Source organism: Schistosoma haematobium, chromosome ZW (assembly GCF_000699445.3).
Source record: "Schistosoma haematobium chromosome ZW, whole genome shotgun sequence".
Lineage (NCBI taxonomy): Eukaryota > Metazoa > Platyhelminthes > Trematoda > Strigeidida > Schistosomatidae > Schistosoma > Schistosoma haematobium.
In genome coordinates this window covers 56,652,447-56,673,866 of record NC_067195.1, presented here as the reverse complement: position 1 = coordinate 56,673,866, position 21,420 = coordinate 56,652,447, and the positions used below count along the sequence as shown (strand labels likewise).

The 21,420-nt window shown below is 33.0% G+C and overlaps 1 protein-coding gene across 1 annotated transcript in view; it reads right to left on the bottom strand.

Moving 5' to 3' along the window:
• The window catches only part of NTN1_1 (Netrin-1), a gene marked incomplete at its 5' end in the record, with an annotated part of 61,401 nt that extends 42,500 nt beyond the window's left edge, over window positions 1-18,901 (bottom strand). The window contains one exon of the mRNA XM_012943939.3: window positions 17,446-18,901. Within this exon, the coding sequence (XP_012799393.2) occupies window positions 17,446-18,901 (1,456 nt within the window). The remainder of the gene's footprint in view (window positions 1-17,445) is intronic.
• Between the last annotated feature and the right edge of the window lie 2,519 nt (window positions 18,902-21,420).

Here is a 21,420-nt window from a genome sequence, read left to right as displayed (position 1 = left end):
TTAATGTTAAAAAAAAAGAAATTTAGTTATCTAATATTTTTTATCAATATGTTCAAGGAGTTTAGAAATAGTCTGAGGTAAATAATACACAACATGAGTTACTGGTAAACAAGTCGACTTTAAGACCAGATCAGATCTGATGTCGGAAATTTATATCAGGGTTTAAAAGTATGCAAATAAGATTTTTATGTTAATGTTTTCTACATCTGTTTATTATTTCGTTATTTATACTCCCTTTACTCTTTAGTTAATCATTTGTTTAGCTTTTGTAGAATAACGTTTAACGTATTAATGAGTTTTTGTTACAAAGTCACCATTCATATTCTAAGTAGAGATAGAGATTGCATTTTCACAGTTGAATTCACGAGTCGGTCTAAGATAAACTACTAATGAAAACCTGGAGGTAATGGATGGCCGTTTCGTCCTAGTATGGGACTTCTCAGAAGTGCACATCCACTATCCCGCTTGTGGGACTCCAACCCAGGACCTTCGATCTCGCACATTAATGTTTAACGTCTAGGCTAATGAGTTGGCAAGTCTAACTTCAATCAAACCATGATCTTGTGCAACCCTTTATCTATTGTCTGGGGTGGATAACTTTCTAACACCCAGCATAGACTGAACTCCACTGGTTACAGCTTGTCACTAGAACTCCAGGAAATCCATCTTGAATCTAGTCACTAGTGAGCATATATTTATTATCAATATGGAGATTTATGAAGATTGTAATAAATGAAAGTCATTCAGTCTGTAAAAAGGTAGAACATCGTACGTACGTATGCACATCAGTTCAAATTGCCATACCACATTACCACACACACACACACACAATTGTCCATTCAAATCCCGTAGTGGTAGAGGTAGTAAGAGTATAAGCAGTAATCGGAAACATTAGGGTTCGAAGATGTTATTCTACGAGTATAATTTTGTGAAATAAATTTGGAAAGAGAGAGAGAGAAAAAAAGGAAGGAACATGAAGAGTTGAGAAGATTAGAATTTGTGAGAACACAAAGAGTGGATTCACCTGTGCTATTGCAAACGATTTTGAGCCATGTCATTCAACGTCTCTAACCATCAGTTGCTATCGTCTCGCAGATCCCAACCAGGTAGTTTACACCTACCAACATGACTCAGTCCACTTGTCAGTGACTTGATGGATTTGTGCGATGATTTGGTCTGACCGCCACTACCTTTATTCCAACCTATTCCTACACCATAAAATATCGCACGTCGAGGCAGTGGGTGGTTGGGCGTACGTAACACGTGTCCCAGTCATCTCAACTGATGAGGTTTGAGTAGTGCATCAATTGATTTGCCATCCTTACCTAGTACCCGTTTCCTAACAATCGTGTTACTTACTCGGTGGTTCCAGGATATACGAGTAATGTTTCGAAGACATGTATGATCGAATACTAGTAACGTACGAATATCCTCTACACTTACTGGCCATGTTTCACTGCCATAAAATAGCAAGGAACGAACTGCTGTTCATTAAACCCGTCCTTTGGTTGGTAGACGGATATTTCGCCTACGCCATAAATGACGCAAATTGGCAAAAGCTATTCGAGCCTTCTGTATCCGTGCTGAGATTTCGTCACACACCAGACCAAAATGGACGATAAGTAAGGCGGTAGACACGCTCGACTACTGAACTCGTCACCATTAGTTCGGGTGTTTATTTATTTATTATTCCAATTACTGGAATAAATTAACCCTGTATTTTTACAACTTCGAACTGGTATACTCAGTCGATAAATCAATCTCATTTAACAAATTTAGGCACAAATACCTGTTATGGTCAAAGCATTTCAATAGAGTATTATACCTTATTTATATATTTTACCATATGATTGATAGTTTTTTTAATGTTTGGTTACTTTTCTACAAAATCATTTTAACCTGGTTGTCATATAATATTTTTACTGATATTCCATGAATAGAATTTAGATAAAACTCTTCTGACCGATAACAATAAACAAATAACATTATTTTCACATTATTTCATTATTATCCTTGTCTCCTCTTTTTCCCTAACTCCGCCTGGAGTCCCTCGGGGGGCCACTCACGGTACCAAGCCCTGACAAAGGAGGAGGGTTGGGTGTGGGGTTAGCGATCACATCCCGTAGAAAACTAACCCGCTAAAAATACGCTAACCAGAAAAATCTATTCGGACCTCTTTTTCCCTTCATTTCTAGTCTAGTTAACCTTTTATATTGTTATATATAAATGTTCTTAACAAGTATATTATGTGTGTTCAGATTATTCAAAATGTATTACACTAATACATCACATAGTTCTAATAATTTTCATCTTCTTATTACATTATCCAAAATTTATCAAAGGGATTAATTGCTTTAAATAGTGTAGTCATTATTTTTTTAAAAAAATCATAAATTAAAACAAAAACTACACTCAGTTTTCAAATCTTCTTCTTAGTAATTAACCTCAAAACAGAAAAGATTCATTTATTTTTACGATCTTTTCTTAGTTGATTTATTACTATCCAATTCTATAGTGTATCTAATTGAAGGTATTCAACAATTGACTTAATGCCCAATTAATTAAGTAACTAACTAATTGAATAATAAATTATCTATAGTTTCTCTAATTAACTATATCAAATAAATTTATGCCTTTTTTTCTCAATGTTACTTCATTCTTGTATTAGTTTGTTTCAATAGTAGCTATAAATACTTTTATAATTGGGCATAATTGACTGAGATGTTAAAAATGAGACATGAATTCTTCTCCTTTTTATTTTGGTCAATAAAATGAACTAATCAAAATGGAATTTTTATTACGTGTAAATATGTCTGAAATTTCTTTTATTCAATTAGTTTTATTACTCTTATTATTGCCCCCAAATGCCCTGGTAAGGCCGAGAGCGGGGAGAGTCCGCTATCCCTCTCGAAATACCCTCATATGGCCACGTGTTGTTTACGAAATTGAGAGGACAAAATGCGAATATCTGGCTCTTTAACCGGGTTCGTGGACATGGAAAGTCCATCTAGGGGAGTTCGGAAACCTTGATTCCAAACCAATGGTGTACATGGGCTCCAGTATCCTGAAGTAACAAATGGCGTATGAACCAATCATTGGTCACCGACTACCATGGGACTGCATCTTCTCACGATGCTCCACTGCCTTGTGGATCAGACCTTCAAGTCGAAGGCTCCGGGTGTGGTCACTTACGAAAACCACCTGCTTTGGTTTGGGCACTCGAGCAGTATCACATCCCTCACACAAATCAAATGAGATTTGTGTGGCGCATATGTATCTGGTGCCTCCTTGTATCAATATCTACGTGTTAAAATAAAATAGAACTATTATTATTTATTATATGACTTTCTTTCTTTCAGGGAATCTATATATATAAGTTTCATCATAATACATTTGATGTTGTTTTGCTTGCATTTCCTGATTGTTGTTCGGGACTGTAAATGATCAGTCTCTTGTTAGCATATATGTCAGTCAGTCAGCTAAAACGTAGGACCAGGCACATATGTGCATCGGTCCAGGTTGCCATACCGCATCAGCACAACAAGATGAACACCGGATTCATAGCAGTGGTTAGGTCAAAGGTGGTAATATATAAGAGAAAGATTGCATATAAAGATATAGTACAGGAAGAAAAAACTGGTTCGTAGAAAGAAAGATATGAAGCGATTTTAATCTCCTAGTTTAAGGGAAGACAGGGAGTGTGTACACCGACGCCATTGTGATCGATTGTGAGCCATGTCATCAAGAGTTTCCAACCATTGGTTACGATAGTCACGCGGACCCCAATTCATTACTAAAAGATACTGCATTTTTAAATAACATGATAAAAAGCAGGTTTGATGAATAAATATGAAAAACTATTTGGGGGAAAATCACTGAATTTTCAAGGTAGAATACCTTGAAACAAAGAGATATGAATGAGTAAAGACAGAGTGATTACTCTTTTGTTGTTGAGATCATCATTTAATTTCACTTTTTTTCAATATTTAAATCATGGTTTCTAGAACTTACAGGAATTCGAAGTTGGATGTAAGAAAAATCTGAATATCATAAAATAAATGATTTATCACTTATACTATACCTTTAGATTTCAGACATTTTAATGCTCATAGTGGTTTATTTATTCTAAAATATCAGGCTTCTTCTGAATACCATGGACTGGCTAGTTAATTAGCTTCGAATAACTGTTTTTACCAACTATAACTTAGCGAAAATGAGTTTAGAGAACTAATATACAATCATGTTTATTTTAAATGAACAATAATTTCTTGTCTAGATTACTTCATACTTCAAATATTTTCGTTATAAACATAGAAGTATAAATAAAATACACGAGGACTTACAAATATCACGTCTAGGAGATAGGTCAGTTTAATTTACCTAATAGGTTCTAGTAGTTTTAATAAAACTCTTGATATAGAATGTGATCACTACTAGTTAGGTGTGATAAATTTTAACGAAAGAATCGGCTAACTTCAATTTTTGCTCATACATACTTCTAAACACCAGGTTTACCTCTGAAACATTTACGATTATCCTCAAAAATCCATTCAGTAACGTTGGATGGATCTTAAGCTATAACAGATATATTCACACTATCAGAGGTATAAATACCTAAGTTATTTGTTTTAGTTACGCGAACTGAAGGATAAATATAAACCAAGGTTAACTACTTTCATAGTACTAGTATGTTCAAAAGTAACTCTCTGTTTAAATGATATATTTACACTTTTCCAAGTTTGACCTCTATGGAAAAATTGGTCTCTTTTACCAGTGATCAGTAGGGCTTGATGAATTTCGTAGTTTTTTTCTGATCAGATGAAACTGACCAATTTTTGTCATTTCATAATAACGATTTCAACACAAACATCTATTAATGATTTTTCTCTTGTTTCTTATCCAAATGAATAATTTATTGAATAATGGTAAGTCTTTAGAAGATTCTTTAAGACATTTCTGATATCCACTGAATCAAAAAGTTTACAAACTTTGCATAGTTTTTAAACATAAAATGCAGCTCCAAAAAAAAGAGAAAAGAAGATAAATTCCTCATAACGTTACTGTTGAAATGTAGTTTTCAATTTTTGTATATGTATCTTTTAGTAATGTGGTCTACATATTCTCTTTAAATAAAATTTCAATTATATAACAAGAATATCACTATTCACTCATGTTATATATCAATATTTTAACTAAAGCAAGAACAATTATTGATGCAGAATAGTATGAATTCATAATATTTCGAGGTTTCTCGTCAGCTGCTTACAACCAAATATGTAATAGAATTTTACATTGAGATAAGAAATAGTGTGAAACGATTGGCATAAATGAATGTAAATAACTGGAATGATAAATGTTTACATTTATTTATTTATTTAAACACATAAATATTAGTACAAGGAGGCACCAGATACATATGCGCCACACAAATCTCATTTGATTTGTGTGAGGGATGTGATACTGCTCGAGTGCCCAAACCAAAGCAGGTGGTTTTCGTAAGTGACCACACCCGGGGCCTTCGACTTGAAGGTCTGATCCACAAGGCAGTGGAGCATCGTGAGAAGATGCAGTCCCATGGTAGTCGGTGACCAATGATTGGTTCATACGCCATTTGTTACTTCAGGATACTGGAGCCCATGTACACCATTGGTTTGGAATCAAGGTTTCCGAACTCCCCTAGATGGACTTTCCATGTCCACGAACCCGGTTAAAGAGCCAGATATTCGCATTTTGTCCTCTCAATTTCGTAAACAACACCCCGACCACGAGAAGGCAGTGAGTAGGACTTTCCTGGTAGAGGCTGTATACGCGTGGCCATGTGAGGGTATTTCGAGAGGGAGAGCGGACTCTACCCACTCTCGGCCTTACCAGGGCATTTTGGGGGCGAAAGAGGTTTACACTGATAACAATATATATATATGCAAGAACAGGTCAGAGATTATTAAAACATATAGCTCACATTATAAAATTACATGCTGATTTTTAATGGTATGGTGTTTTATTACATGTCAATTAAGTACAAAGTATTCATTAAAAGAAAAATGAACTTGGAGCATCATGTAACTACAGTAAAAAACAAAGGATATGCTTTTTGTAACAGAGATTATTTTTGAAAGGTCATGTTTATTTTAAATTTTACTGAAGTTTATGTTACCACATTTTACTATTTGACCACAAGCATTCAGTGATACAGTAAGTTTAAAATGTAAAAAAAATATGAATTCGAAATCTTCAAATGAAGATTGTACACATGATGTATATGTTGAATGTATGAAAAACTACTGAAAGGTGTCTTAATTGAAAGATCATATTTTCAGTGTAGGAAAACATTTAACAGTATGTCGGTCAGTTACAACGTAGGACCAGGCACATATATGCATCAGTCCAAGTTGTCACACCTTGTTAGCACAACAAGATGAACACCAAATTCATAGACGTAGTTACTTTAATGGTGGTAATATATAAAAGAAAGATTGCATATAAGGATATAGTACAGGAAGATAGAAAGATATGAAGCGAATTTAATCTCACAAATTGAAGGAAGACAGATTATTAATTCATTAATTCATTATGTGTAATTTAGAATCATATCTGGTACCTGAATTACTGGTAATAAGATATGTTACAACACTTACAAAAAGGAATCGAACTTAATTAATTGTCAGAAATTAAATTATGGATCATTGTCATAATTTGCTATTTAAACAGTTTAATGATTTTAGTTATAACAAATAAAGATAACCCAGAATGAGTACTAGTTACTCCCTATAAGACTTTGATATAGCTTCACTATACAATGAGGAACTACTGGTCTTTGTTTCTAGCATGTTTCATGAAATAACCTATATTCTTTATGTTGGTTACAACTAGTTCCATCAACAGATCTTGCTCTGAAGACTAATTGTAAAGGCTGAAGAATATTGCTCCTTGGAAATAGTAATAATGTTTAAATATGTTTGAATTTTTCTTTTTAAATAAGGGGAAAGTTTCAGCGATTTAAAATTAATAAACCAATAGAAGCTATTTTTGGTTGTAGAGAAATGAAGTACTTTTTTCATGAGGAACTCCGTTGGACAAGAAACAGAAGAAAAAATTTGTAGAAAAACAAATAATAGAACGGTCAGTAATTAAGTAAGCAGCTTTACAAACATAGCAGAATTGAGGATATTATTTCTAAAGTCTCTCACAAGTCACATTTTACAGTTTCAAATTCCATATTTTAACGATTTGCACTTCAGACATATCTATTAGATTTTTTATGACCCCCGATAGTTATAATTAAGTTTCATTAGTTTACAACATATTTTCATCAACTCTACACCCTTCAATAAATTATAATTTGCACACAAAAATGCCACGTCCTTGTATTTTATGAACTGTAATTCGTGACAATTCTATGAAAAAAACGGCACAGCTACATAAAGACATCTGGTTTCCATGTATACAATATGAGGTTTACAAGTATGGAAACAGTGATGAGTTTTTTCACTCACATTATGTAACATTTTCATTCCAAACAAGTAAAAACATTTGTTCGTCACCTTGGTAATAACGTTTTTTGTAAGTGTAAATTTTCATTTTGACTGCTTAAAAAACTATCTCTGTTGAAAACATTAGTAAGATTTCCTCTAGTAAAAAACCAGTGCGAACAGCTGTTCCAATCTTTAGTTACCTAACTAACGTTTTATTTTCCAAACAAGGACTCATAAGTTCACTTGGTGTTGTTTTGCTTGAATCTTCCCATTGAGGTTTAAGACTGCTAGCCACTATCTATCTTTGATTATAAAGCTTGTGAATTAAGGCAATATCGAGACAAGATGCACAGTATGCACACATCCCAATAACAGACTGATCAATTGCAATCTTAAACTCCAATCGGAAGCAAAACAATACCAAGTTAATTTAAATTTCACCCCACTGCACAAAAAAGTGGCTATCGGGATTCAGTAGCTGAGTGGATAACGCGATGGCGTTTGAAGCGAATGGTACTGGGTTTGAGTCCCAGAATGAACATCAACTCTGAGGTGCAGGTATATCCAGCTGAAGAGTCCCAAATATTACGACACGCGCGTCCTGGATTCCACTGCTAGCCACTATCCATCTTTCAAGACTCATAAGGCTAAGACACTAGGTTACTGTTGTTTAGAACTGAGAAATATAATCAATATTAAATAGTTGAATTTCAGTTCGAATATGAAACTATCAGATTCATCAGTAAAGAAAACAAATAGTCACTCAGTTGTTGATATGAACAACCGTTCTTTCATCTATACTTTTATACGTAGCTAAATACAAAACTTGTGCGCGACTAAATTTTATAGTCACGTCATATCAGATAACACTGAATCGCCTGTCTTAAACTAGAATTCAGGTTGGAATGAGATTCGATTAATACAATGTTTGAATTCGTCTAAAATATTTTATTATAATTGAATGTTATCGTTACAGAAGTTGAACAAAGTTTTCTCTCAATAATTACATCAGTAGTCATAAGATGATGGTTCAAGTTAATCAACAGGAAACCCTGGACCTAGGTTTCGTGCTACTTGGCACTCATTAGCAAGATGTACCTGTAGTCTTGTGGGAACTGATGCTGCCTGACAGATTCGATCCGTTGATCGATCCTGTTAATTGCCTCCAACCACCATCATACTTAAACCGAGTGAAAATAGATTTATTTTTAGTTAAGAAAGAGTAATATTACGTAAGAAGTAAATACATGACTGATAAATTTAACGTTTTTTTGTTTAAATTAGTCAACTAATAGTAATGTAAAATAATCTAATGTTTACGTAACACACCATGACTCTTGACTCTTAAAGTGAAATCAAGATAAACTGTCTAAATTTGATTATACCTGGAATGGTAGCTTCTTGTTGTCACTGGTTATTTCAAATCCTTTACTAGATAAGATCTCGCGACCTCTCGCCACCCAGTAATCAATCAATTGTGATTACATCTCAGTCCTACAGGAGGTCGGTCGCGGCTCTAATAGCTCAGTGGTAACGTCTCTGACTGTGAAGCTGGGTGACACGAGATCGAATCCACCAGGGAGCACCAGTTCCCTCAAGATAACAGGTACACCTTACTGACGAGTGCCAAGTAGCACGAAACCCGGGTCCAGGGTTTCCTGTCGACTACCTCCAACCACCATCTAATCTCACAATAGTGCACGCAGTGTCAAGTCATCTAGGCCGGTGGCCACATTGCAAAATGATCGATAGCATTCGATCTGCACTAATAAGGACTAGACACGCATGACATTGATCGCCAACCAGTGATCAATCAATTGTGATAATTGAATAGTTCAATTGAAATTATGGATAATCTACGAGATCTAACCTTTCTATGGTGTGAAATTGTATTGCAATGTAACTTTATCTCTTTTATCCTTAGATCAATTAACAACGTAATTTTAACCATTGTTCAGCTGTTCATTTCTACATTTATGAACAGTTTACACGAATTTGTTGAAAACATTCTTTCACTAAAAGAATTATGAAATGATTAGAGAATGTTAAGTTAATTTCTTAATACTGGATATCATTTAGTTTATTTGAAATATAAAGAGTTTTGACTGAAATGAATACAATAAGTTGTTCCATATAAAATTATCACAGTATACTGATTGTTGAACTAAATGATTTTTAAACAATACTAATTCAAGTGTAATAAAAACTATTCATAGGTCATTTAAACAAATGACTTATTTGATAATTAATAATAGAGATTATATAAAATAAATACTAAATCTAGTGCACAAAACAAATGCAAGATATAGTTATAAGTAGTGATATTTTGGGATTAACTTGTTTGATTATCAATGGTGAAAAAGATCACATAATACTAACAAAATAAATCAATAAGATGTGTTTGTTTGTACTTTTCTTCCACCAATTTTATTTTGAAGTGGATAGTTATTATTACATGAAGATGATAGAACTGGAAATTTAATATCATTACTTTTCAGTAGAACCTTAATAATTCATCTTGAATCAAGTCAACAGTAAGCACATGGTTCTATAGTAGTTGAACTGTTTGTAGAGCTTAATATGAACTGTAGTTCACATTCGAAACTGACTGGCATTTGAGGTACTAGTGAAAAACAGGGAGTACTGGGCAGCTGTTTTGAGTGTCTATATTTGAGAAATCCAATACTAGGATAAAGCTTTCTAGTGTTCTCTGGTCTTCAATAGTGAGATAACTGATTTCAATTGGTGACGCACACCATTTACAAATAAATCTGGTTTATGAGAGACATTTGAAACTTTGGGATGGTTCCTAATGTACCCTATCATGAGTAAGTGGAACAATCACTTATTCCCTGTCCTTACCAATTAAAAACCAGTGGTTTAGGTAAAAAAAGACTTGTTTACTGTCAGTCTTAACTAAAACTAAATAGAATAATTTACAATACAAATGTCCACAATAAAAATGATCTTCATGAGTTCTATAAATCTTAAATACTATGGTTTTATTTACGGTGTTCCCGCCATTTGAGGTTGGTAAAGTCCTATCTGATGAAGTGAGTAGATTTTCTGAAATCGCATCCCGTGTTTTGAGGGCTCATAAACCTACCGTGTGTGTGTGATTGCGCAGCAAAATTGGTCCCCCCCCCGGGTCTGGGCGTGCGGGCGTCACATCACGTGACAAGTATAGTCTACATGAACACCCGTAATACACGTTTTCATTCGTTCATCCCAAAACATACATCTAGGTATATTCACTCACCTGGGAGAGTAAATGGTCACCTCCCCTTCCAAACTTATTTGCCACTGACTGTTTATTACGCATTACATGCATAAAACTGGTACATAGGTTTTCTCCCTCACATTTCATGACATGTACATCAGTATAAGCACTCTATCAGTAAGGGTTGATGGTCATTTCTCCCTAGTATTTGCTACCATATCTTTTCACTATAAATTTGAACTGCTCTGTCAGGCCGCTGATTTTATTAGATATAAGGCAGACATTTTCAGTTTATGTTCCTTGTACTAACCCATGCTCGTACCCTTTGCATATGCATACATTCACAATTTACATAAGCCGAATCTCATACAACTCATAGACATATGCATAAACATCGGGCATCGCGCGAGATTTATGGAGTTTAGAGATTGAAACTTGAATAATCCTGTTTACAGCAAGGTTTTCCTCACTATCTAGAAACACCATGTGAAGGCTTTGAGTCTAATTTTCATGCAGGTATATTTCCCTCTTAAATAATTACTAAAAGCAATACTACTCTATTATGTTCCGATTTTCGAAGGCTATATATGAGAATGTTGAAATCTGACATCTCAAAATAATGTCATTGATTAGCTTTTAACTATTTTGGTAAGATCAAGTTTATTAAAAGTTATAAACCGATTAACCCGTTGAATCTATTTATTGTTTACCGCTTTCCAATTTAATTCAAAAACTGTGTAAGTTCTTGCATAGATTTTCGATTTTTTTACCACTATTTATAATATCATGTAACTGATGACTCAGAGTAAACTATAAATTTACAGTAAGGTTTATTCAATCAGTCAGTCAGTTACAACATAGGACCAGGCACATATATACATCAGTCCAAGTTGCCATACCTCATTAGCAAAACGAGATGAACACGAAATCCAATGATAGCAATGTATAAAAGAAAGATTGTGTATAAGGATATAGTACAGAAAGAAATAACTAGTTCGTGGAAAGAAAGGCATAAAGTAATTTTAATCTCACGGTTTAAGGGAACACAAAGGGTGTATGCACCTATACCATTGTGATAGATTGTGAGCCATGTCACACAGAGTCTCCAACCATTGGTTAAGATAGTTGCACGGACCTCAACCAATTATTCTGCATCTACCGATATGGCACATACTAGAAGTTAGTGTCTTCAAGGACTGATGCCACTTTTTGGTTTGGCCTCCCCTAACATAAGTAGTATGTATCATCAATCGAAAGTGAAATGCCTGAAGGCAGAAGGTTAAGAAGATCGAAGGAAAGAGAAAGAGAATAGGGAGTGATTGATGTGGAAACGAAGAAACTGTCAAGTCTCGGACAATTGATTGACATTTTGCAAATAAAGTATTTTTTGTATGGCTCTCAAATTTTACTAACAGATTCCGTAATTTTGTGTTTAAATACATTTAGTTGTACACTCCTATTTTCTTGTTCACCGCAGTGGGACTAAGATGTTTTAATGACCTGTCAAATGTCTTTCTGAAGCTTCAAAAGAAACGACTAGATTCAATTATTTGGATTATCATGTTGTTTATTTATTGATTGAAGTTTCATCAGTCTTGTTTGGGTTATATGCATTCTGTGCGGATTACCTCGATATAACCATTATGACAAGTTTGACACGAATGATACTAGATTTGAATTCTGAAGTACCGATCAGATCTGAGATTTAGGTACATTCAGCTGAAGAGCCCCGAATGAGACGGAGCAGGTCCTGAATTTTACTGCTGGTTACATTCCATTTCTTCTCTATAAATCAGTTAGTTCTGTGTTATGATATTTCTTGTTTTCATTCATCTGCAAGTTATCCTTAGAATATAGGGAGTACTAGAAATGTTAACATTTGTTAAACTAGTTACTTGGATTTTAGATAGGTGTTTTAACATTACACTGTCTATTAGCATTCCATAGGTAACCCGATATTTAGTTAGGTAGTATTCAATTCAAATATCGAAAAGTTGGTGACTCTTTTTATTGGTTTTTGTATAACTAATAGATTGATTTTATAACGAAATATGTTTTGTACAAATTAGATTTCGTGTGGTCTAGTCACAATTTTTATTTTTAAGTTAAATGAATTAAAAACTTTGATTTTCAGTATTAAATATTTTAGTTGTCTGTTTGCGTTCACTACACAAATTCAGAAATTTCGATGTATTTTGTCGATGCTGTTTGGCTATTATTTACCTTTCAAACTACAGAAGTTAATACTACTTTTTTATTTCTTCAAGAACTTGTTTTTCACTGTAATAGAGATAGTAATATGTACCGTTTGTTTTCAATTTAAATGGCGTTTGAAGCGAATGGTACTGGGTTTGAGTCTCGGAGTAAACATAAACTCTGAGATGCAGGTACATCCAGCTGACGAGTCCCAAATATTACGACACGCGCGTCCTGGATTCCACTGCTGGCCACTATCTATCTTTGCTTAAAAAGCTTGTGACTTAAGGCTATATCGAGGCAATCCGCACAGGATGCACATATGCCAACATGAGACTGATCAATTAGTCCTAAATGACAATGGGAAGATACAAGTAAAATAACATCAAGTGAATTTAAACGATTTCATTTGTAATTTCGTTCAATTAATATAGAAATCTCCACTTTCTTTTTGTGGTTATGTTTAAATTTATAATAAAATCTTAGCTGACGTAATAACATTATCCAAATTGTGTTTTATATTCAAGGGAACTTATAGAGAATATATTTTTTAATTTGACAGTATTCTGATAGAAACTGCAAAGGTATTGATAAGACGAAGTAACTTCTTAACTGGATTCAAATGCTGTCTACAACATAAGCATGAAATATATAACAGTGTTTGCGGATAAAGTTCGCGTATATGTGTAATTGTTCGACAGCAAATCAATACAACGCAATCTAATAAACCAAAACGTGACGTCAGTCCTTGAAGACACTAACTTCTAGTATGTGCCATATCGGTAGATGCAGAATAATTGGTTGAGGTCCGTGCAACTATCTTAACCAATGGTTGGAGACTCTGTGTGACATGGCTCACAATCTATCACAATGGTATAGGTGCATACACCCTTTGTGTTCCCTTAAACCGTGAGATTAAAATTACTTTATGCCTTTCTTTCCACGAACTAGTTATTTCTTTCTGTACTATATCCTTATACACAATCTTTCTTTTATACATTGCTATCATTGGATTTCGTGTTCATCTCGTTTTGCTAATGAGGTATGGCAACTTGGACTGATGTATATATGTGCCTGGTCCTATGTTGTAACTGACTAACTGACTGACATACTACTTATATTTGTTAATATCAGTTGCACATACCATATCATGAGTTGTTGCAAGTATTCATTTCTTAAATGAAGTAAAGATTCTTTTTCCTTCAAACCTAATTCTATAATTAGAACAAAACATTTTACTGAATCAAATAACAGACTACTTATAACAACAATACAGATAACAATTTTACAAATGTTCAATTTGTACCTATCAAATATTAAAGAAAAAAACAAACAATGAATACAATATGCTCTCATTTAGATCATTGAAATATTCAGTCAATTTAAAAGCTTCAATATATTTTAACTATAATTGTGAATTAGATTATCTTAGATTATACAGTGAAAATGTCGCATTCTGTAATTCGTTGACGTAAGATTCTGAGGAAAATAATTTCAGAAAAAAATAAAAATAAATAAATAAATAAAATGATTAATTAAAACAATGTCTGACATAAAATCAATTTCCCATAATCTGACATTATCACTACACATATGACTGTCAACTATGTATTGCTATTTATTAATTAAGTATTTTATCTATGATACCCTCATTAATTTAAGCTCCAGCTTAATGTGTCCGGTTGACACTTGTAATATTACTTCTACTTCACAGTAAACTAAAGTGTTGGTGGTGTTGGATTAGTTAAGCTAAAAAGTATATAACACCTCTAGAGATAGAATATTGTTTATGTTGAATGCTCTTATGAAATCTACAAACAAATGAAGTTAATTAGTTACACAAGAATAAGAAATATTGATTCACATATACCTAATAATGATATTTTTTCAAGATCTTTTAATCGAAACCAAGGATTAATTTAACCTTACTTGATATTTATGTGTCTATCAGCTGTAGATATTGATTGTATTTCGGTAATTAGTTGTTTAGTTTACGTTCATAAAAACTATTATAAATAACTTTCTGTAGCTGAAGTAAAATGGAAATTTTTCGAGTCTAGTCATGGAGATGATTATAAAAAACCTTAGTTAGATTCAATAGTACATTTTGGGGGAAATGCGGTGTATGCAATGGTATATTATGCTTTGATTTGCATGACGTATATGTATTTTGGAAGTGGGAAAGTAGCGGTTCGATTCCCAACCTATGATCTTGTTTAACTCTCTGAACCAACAGACATGGCCACAACTAGTATCACCATGTAAAGCAGAAGACAGAAGGTGTATTAAGATACATACAAATAAAGTGTTCGGTGTGAATGAAATACCTAGCAAAGACAATGGGAGACAGTCGCGCGTTATTGCGGATTGATTGAAGCTAGACTTGTTTATCATAGTATCCCAGCTCAATGGTGTTGAACGTTAGTGCCCATCACCGTAGGTCCTAGGTTTTATCGTCATTGGTGGGATCGTTAATGTACGGTACTGAGGTGTCCTTTGACAGGAAAATAAGCCTTTTCAATGCTTTCAGGATTTCCTTGGGTGTCTAACTTAGGTCGACTTCTGATCCCATTAAAAACAGTTTTAATAATTCAATGCTAGTAACATGTAAAGTCTATCAGAAAGGTACGGTACTCATCTTTCATGTATTAAATTACTTTGGAGAAGACTACTAACTCCGATAATAAAATTCCCACTTCCAATATATTGGAATTAACGAATACTAAAACAGTGTATTAATATCTTGATAATAAAATGAAAGTATGTAGTTCATTCAGAATAATTTTTGGTTAGTATTTAATGCCTAAAGCCATCCCACTGACTCAGAGATATCATTTTAAAGATGTTTCAAATGAGAATCAGGAACCTTATTTTTAAAATGAATTATGTCGAGTAGCTGACAAAATAATATGCTTTTTGTTACTTACGTGAATTCTCTGAAAATGGAATTTTCCGTACTCCTTTTCTTGGTATGACATTCCTATCATCATTCACAGAACCCAGTACCATTTTTTGTAATTTTGCTAGTTATTGGATGTGTCTAACCCATACTTCTCAGAAAAAGCAACATGCAGTAGCTAAGTTAAATGGAAACTTCTTAGTATGGGTCATCGAGTCACTAAATATTGATGACTGACGATCTGGTCAGGAATAGCTCCAAATCAATGCACATAATGTAAATAACACACTACTTCCCATGATATATATATTTTAATGGTGTTCACTTCCCTTGCCAATACGTTACTTATCTGGATATTTATCGATTCTGCATAGGTACTCTTACTGTAATCATCCGTTTAATATTTGACTAGAATTACAATGTTCTATTTCGTACGTTTTTCACTGGCTACTTTGATATTCAGTAGTCGTTATTTAATAGTCACAGACATTTGCAAATTACATATGTCTGTGATACTTATTTCCATAAATTAAATTCAATAGTAAACGAAATTTGATCTCTTCATGATCAGTATTATTCAAGTTTATCCGCAACTTTTGAGTTATTAATATAGACAAATATATCCATATATGTAAATGTTAAATACATAGCTAGTGAATTATCATACAGTCCAAATACCGGTTCATATTACTCATATGTCATATAAAAAATGGTTTCGAAATGACCAGCATCAGTTACAACCATTAGTAAATATAATTTCAACCACGTAAGATACTTTTTCTAAGCCCAGTCGTTCTACTGTGAAGAATACAATATTAGCAAAAATTACACATAAATGATATTTCCTTTTTGAAAACTAACTCATTATAACTAACAGCTTTGGTTATTAGTTTATAACTCTGTGTTCATTGAAAAGTCACCAACTTTCATTTTACTGAACGATATCTACTTTGAAAATTTTAGGGGATTTATCATGAAAATTCATCAGTCATTATTAGAAATCAGTATGAGTTATAGATAAATTATTCATTTAAAAGCAACTAGTTACTAACATAGATGAAAATAACTTCAGATTAGCAACAATATTGCTTCAGTTCTAACCCTTGTACGTTGATAAAATATATACTGCTATAGCACTTTAATAACTTGTGTATACAATACTAGAATAGTAAGCTATTTACTTTAGAATAGTAGACTCAAACATAAATGAAAAGTTTACATCGACGAATAACATACAAACTACGGAGATGATTAAAATAGATGCAAAGCTCATATATAACTAATGACACTCACTTCTAAACAAAAATCATTTCAGACAATGGCTACTCAGGTAAAAAAAACTTTGTATATTCTTACTAACATTTGAGGTTTTTTTGCCTATTGACTTAACATGAAGGCTGAAAGCAAAATCCAACATCAAATGTTGAAAAACCAAAACGTAAAAAGGTTCATCAAGTTAAAAATTGTTCGGAATTTAGAAAAAAAATGGAAAGAAGCTCAACAGTGACAAATTCCTATCCATGGTTATCATCGTCTTTAGGCACATTAAGATTCTATTCGTTTATAGTGCATCGACAAGAGGTTTCAATAATAATGTAATTGCCTAACGAAAGTACAATTATATTTCATAAAATAATTATTAAAAACGTTTTACTCACTTTTACAGACATTTGCATCTTGAGTTGTAGCTCTGTCCCATGGTCTATCCATATAACCAGGTTTACAATATTCACAATCTTCACCAGATGTATGATGTTCACATGCACAAATTAGCTTACCATTTGATCCCAATATGCATTCACTTGCATGTCCATTACATTTACAACGTCCACCAATTGCTATATCAGCAAATGCATAAAAGTCCATTTCAGTTAAAATCTCAGGGTTTATAGTTACATTTACAGATTTTCTTGCATTCATGTTCAAATCAGTTTGGCTATCTATCTTATTAGTATGATTGATTTCTTTATGAGGTAATTCCGTAGTGGTTTGACCATCTCTTGAATTTCGTGTTCGTTTTAATTGATATTTATTAAAATTATCATAAAAGTAATTTGATTGAAATAGGGGTAGTTTGTTTATAGTTTGTGAATTCTGTGTTAATTTAGAGTGATCAGATAGATGACTTCGATATGCATTTCTTTTAATACGATATTCTGGTTCGTTAGACTGATGAAAACTCATTAAGCTTATACGAACATCAGTCATAGTCATCCAATCAATCAATGCTGGACTCCATGGACGTGTTGCTGGTCGACCAAGTGTTGTGCTAAATGCAATAACCCAATCTGAAGGTACACCTATACCTCCGAAATTTCTAGTAATATTTGGTTTATTGAAAATATAACTGTTCATTGAACGAATTCTTCTACCTTGATAATTGTAATAACTTTCACGTGGTTGTAAAGCAACACATAATACCTCTTGTAAATTAGCAGATGTTATATGACTATTATGTTCATTTGAGGTAGGCAATCCAAAAGCTCGATAACAATCAGTTGAAAAATAATGCCAAGGACGCCATGTACGACCGAAATCAGATGATTTATAGATTGCTATTGAATCTGGTATACTACCTAAACTACATGGTTGTAAAGATATATAGTATACTTCAAAACGTTTTCCCAAAGATATAGTAAGATTAACAACTTCACCTGGTCGAATATATCCTGATGCCCAACATGTTTGATTTTCAATATCATGACGATCAGTTAAGTATTCTGATGAAAATTTCCATTCAGTAGAATTAATACTACATAATTGACAATTTGTATTCGATCGACATAAATGTTGTGGTCGTTGTTCTCCACATGTAGAAGTTGCATAAACAGATACACCACGTGATATATCTTTAAATGGTGGAGTACAATGAAATGATTGTGAATCAGATTGGCACAATGTATTATGTGAATGAATATCAATTAAGAAATTTCTTTTTAATCTTTCAGAATTATGATTAATTTTTTGATAAGGATTATTTTGGTTTTTTAATATCTTTTTATTATTAGATTGTAATAGATAATTAATATTCTTGGTAAATTTTTCTTTATGTTGATTATTATGTAATGCATAGATACATTGAATAATGATCAATAAATAAAATAACAATTTCATTATTGAACATTCGAATTTTAATAATTTTGAAAAGATTTATTTATTTATTTTTGTTTTAATCGTTTATTTAGCCATTGAGTAACCATGGTAATTGCCAACACTTTATTGATATTTTATAAAACTATGTAAACATTTCAAAAGTTTCTTCATTCAAAAAAATTGGTAAATTTATTTTGGTTACCACCTGTAAAACGAGTTCATCATACTTTATTCAATTTCTTTATGGATATGATTAGTAACATGATGAATATTAACTAAAGTATGTGTCTGCCATACTATAAAAGAAAGGTGTGTTACTATACAAGTGTGAATTTCACTATCTGCCAATGATATGATTTTGATGATAATTTTTTTTATTTTTAAGGGAAATTTTACTAACCCACAAATTTAAAAAACAAAAACAAAATCCGTGTGTGAAAACTAAATTACAGGAAATAATGAACTAATGACAAATTATTTTACATTGACATGACCTAAATCATTACAAATTCATTGTAATTAATCTCCTAAGTGTTAATTTTGTTTGGTATAAATGTCTGGTAAAAATGTTATTTGTGACCCTAAAGTTTGACCCCAGTTTGAAATTAACAATATTCGGTATGTTTTTTTCATTAGGTATATATATATATATATATTCCTCTTATATTTTATTCATGGTAAAAAATAAATTTATGCCATGTAGGAGTGTAAAAATTGTAGAATTCTCAACAAAAATGATTATTTCTTCGATCATTTTGATGTATATGGGTAAAAATGATTGTAATTGAGATAATGAAATGATCAATGTTAGATCATCACTTAAAACCTAGAAGAACTGGATGGCCAGTTCGTCCCAGTGGAGGCACATATCTTAGATCCCATACGTGTGACTGGAACCCAGGACCTTTGGTCTCGCACTTACTCTTAATTTCTAGAACACTGAATCGGCATCCAACGGATAATATTCATTGTTTTGAAGGATGCTTTGATGGTCGTGAATCCATGGGATTCCTACTCTATAAGTGCTTCTTGTGCTTCTTTGGACAGCGTCAGAGCAACTGCCTGCTTGTGTGTGTGTGTGTGTGGAGCATTATTTTCTTCATGACCAGAGTTCAACAACATCTCTCCCAGATCTATCCTTTTCTGTTCAGCTTCGGTCAAATGTGTTTCACTTATTATGAGCACAACCAAGTTGTATCTCCTCATTTCCGTAGCTATTTGATTGGTCCTCCTTGTCTCTCACATTATCCGAACATTCGATGTATCGATATTCATTGTTACTCTGGTTGTTAGAAGTGGCATCAGCCTCATGACTCCAAAGGAACTCGGTCTTCAGAGTGAGGTGCAATAATTCTTCTGAATGAAGGTCCTTCTACTCACAGGACAGAATTTAGATTGTTTATTCTAGTTAGTGTTTTTTAGAAATATTGTTTTGTATGGAATGGGGTTTTTGACCTTATACCGAACCCTCCTCCTTTACCTCGCCTTTAGACCGTCAGTATCCCTATAAATGCCACAGATGGAGTTATAAATGTTTGAAGGGTAACTAGAACCATAACAATCAGAAGAATAGGGAAACGAAGTGTATGAATAACTATAGTCAAGATAGGTGTGTATTTTTATGTTGGGAAATAATAATTAAAAAGTTATATAAGAGTGATGAAATTAGGTATCTTGAGTGGCTTTTTGAACTATCTTTTGAAGATATATTGAGATGGCTCAACTTATTTCCACCAACTCATTCTAGGCTAATAAGTGATCTAATAGTGGGTCACCGTACACTGAATAAAGTTTTAGATTTTAACTTGTGTTATCTCATCGTCTGGGACCGATTAGCTTAAAAGTAATTTCATACACATAGTTCCCTTTATCATTTTGAAAAGAGCAAGAACAAACATTCTAGCAGAATAGCATGAATTCATTTTTATTTCGTTGGTTCTCGTCAGCTGCTTACAACCTGTGATATTTAAAATCATAATTAATGGGTTTAAATTACTTACATAAAAGAGTTTGATTGGAAGTTATATTAAAGACATATTCATATAGTATAGCAAGGGTGTAAATAAATTTAATAGACTGAATATTGTAAATATATACCTTATGTGATGAAAGAACATTGTGACAACAGTTCAAACGGTTAGAAACAAATAAACCTTGATAGGAATAAAATGAGTAGAGTTCAGTTGATGAAATAAGATAGTTGGAATAAAACTCAATGGTGTAATAAATGCAAGAAAGAGTTTAAGGAGAAAAAGAAAAAAATTATTAAGATATAACGAAGGAATATTGATCACCAAGGCAAGGAATGATTAATAACCATCTCCTTTTGACCACATAAATCAGGCGGTAACATGTTACCGCCAATTGTATTTATAAATTTACGTGTACCTGCCAAAGCAGCTACATTGGCCGAACAGAAAGGAGGGCATATCTCAGATTTTTTGAACATGTCCCAAAAAGCCTCAGAACAACAGAAAGAAAGACTCTAAATAGTGCAATCACCAAACATCTTCTTGATACAGGACATCAGGTCGATACCC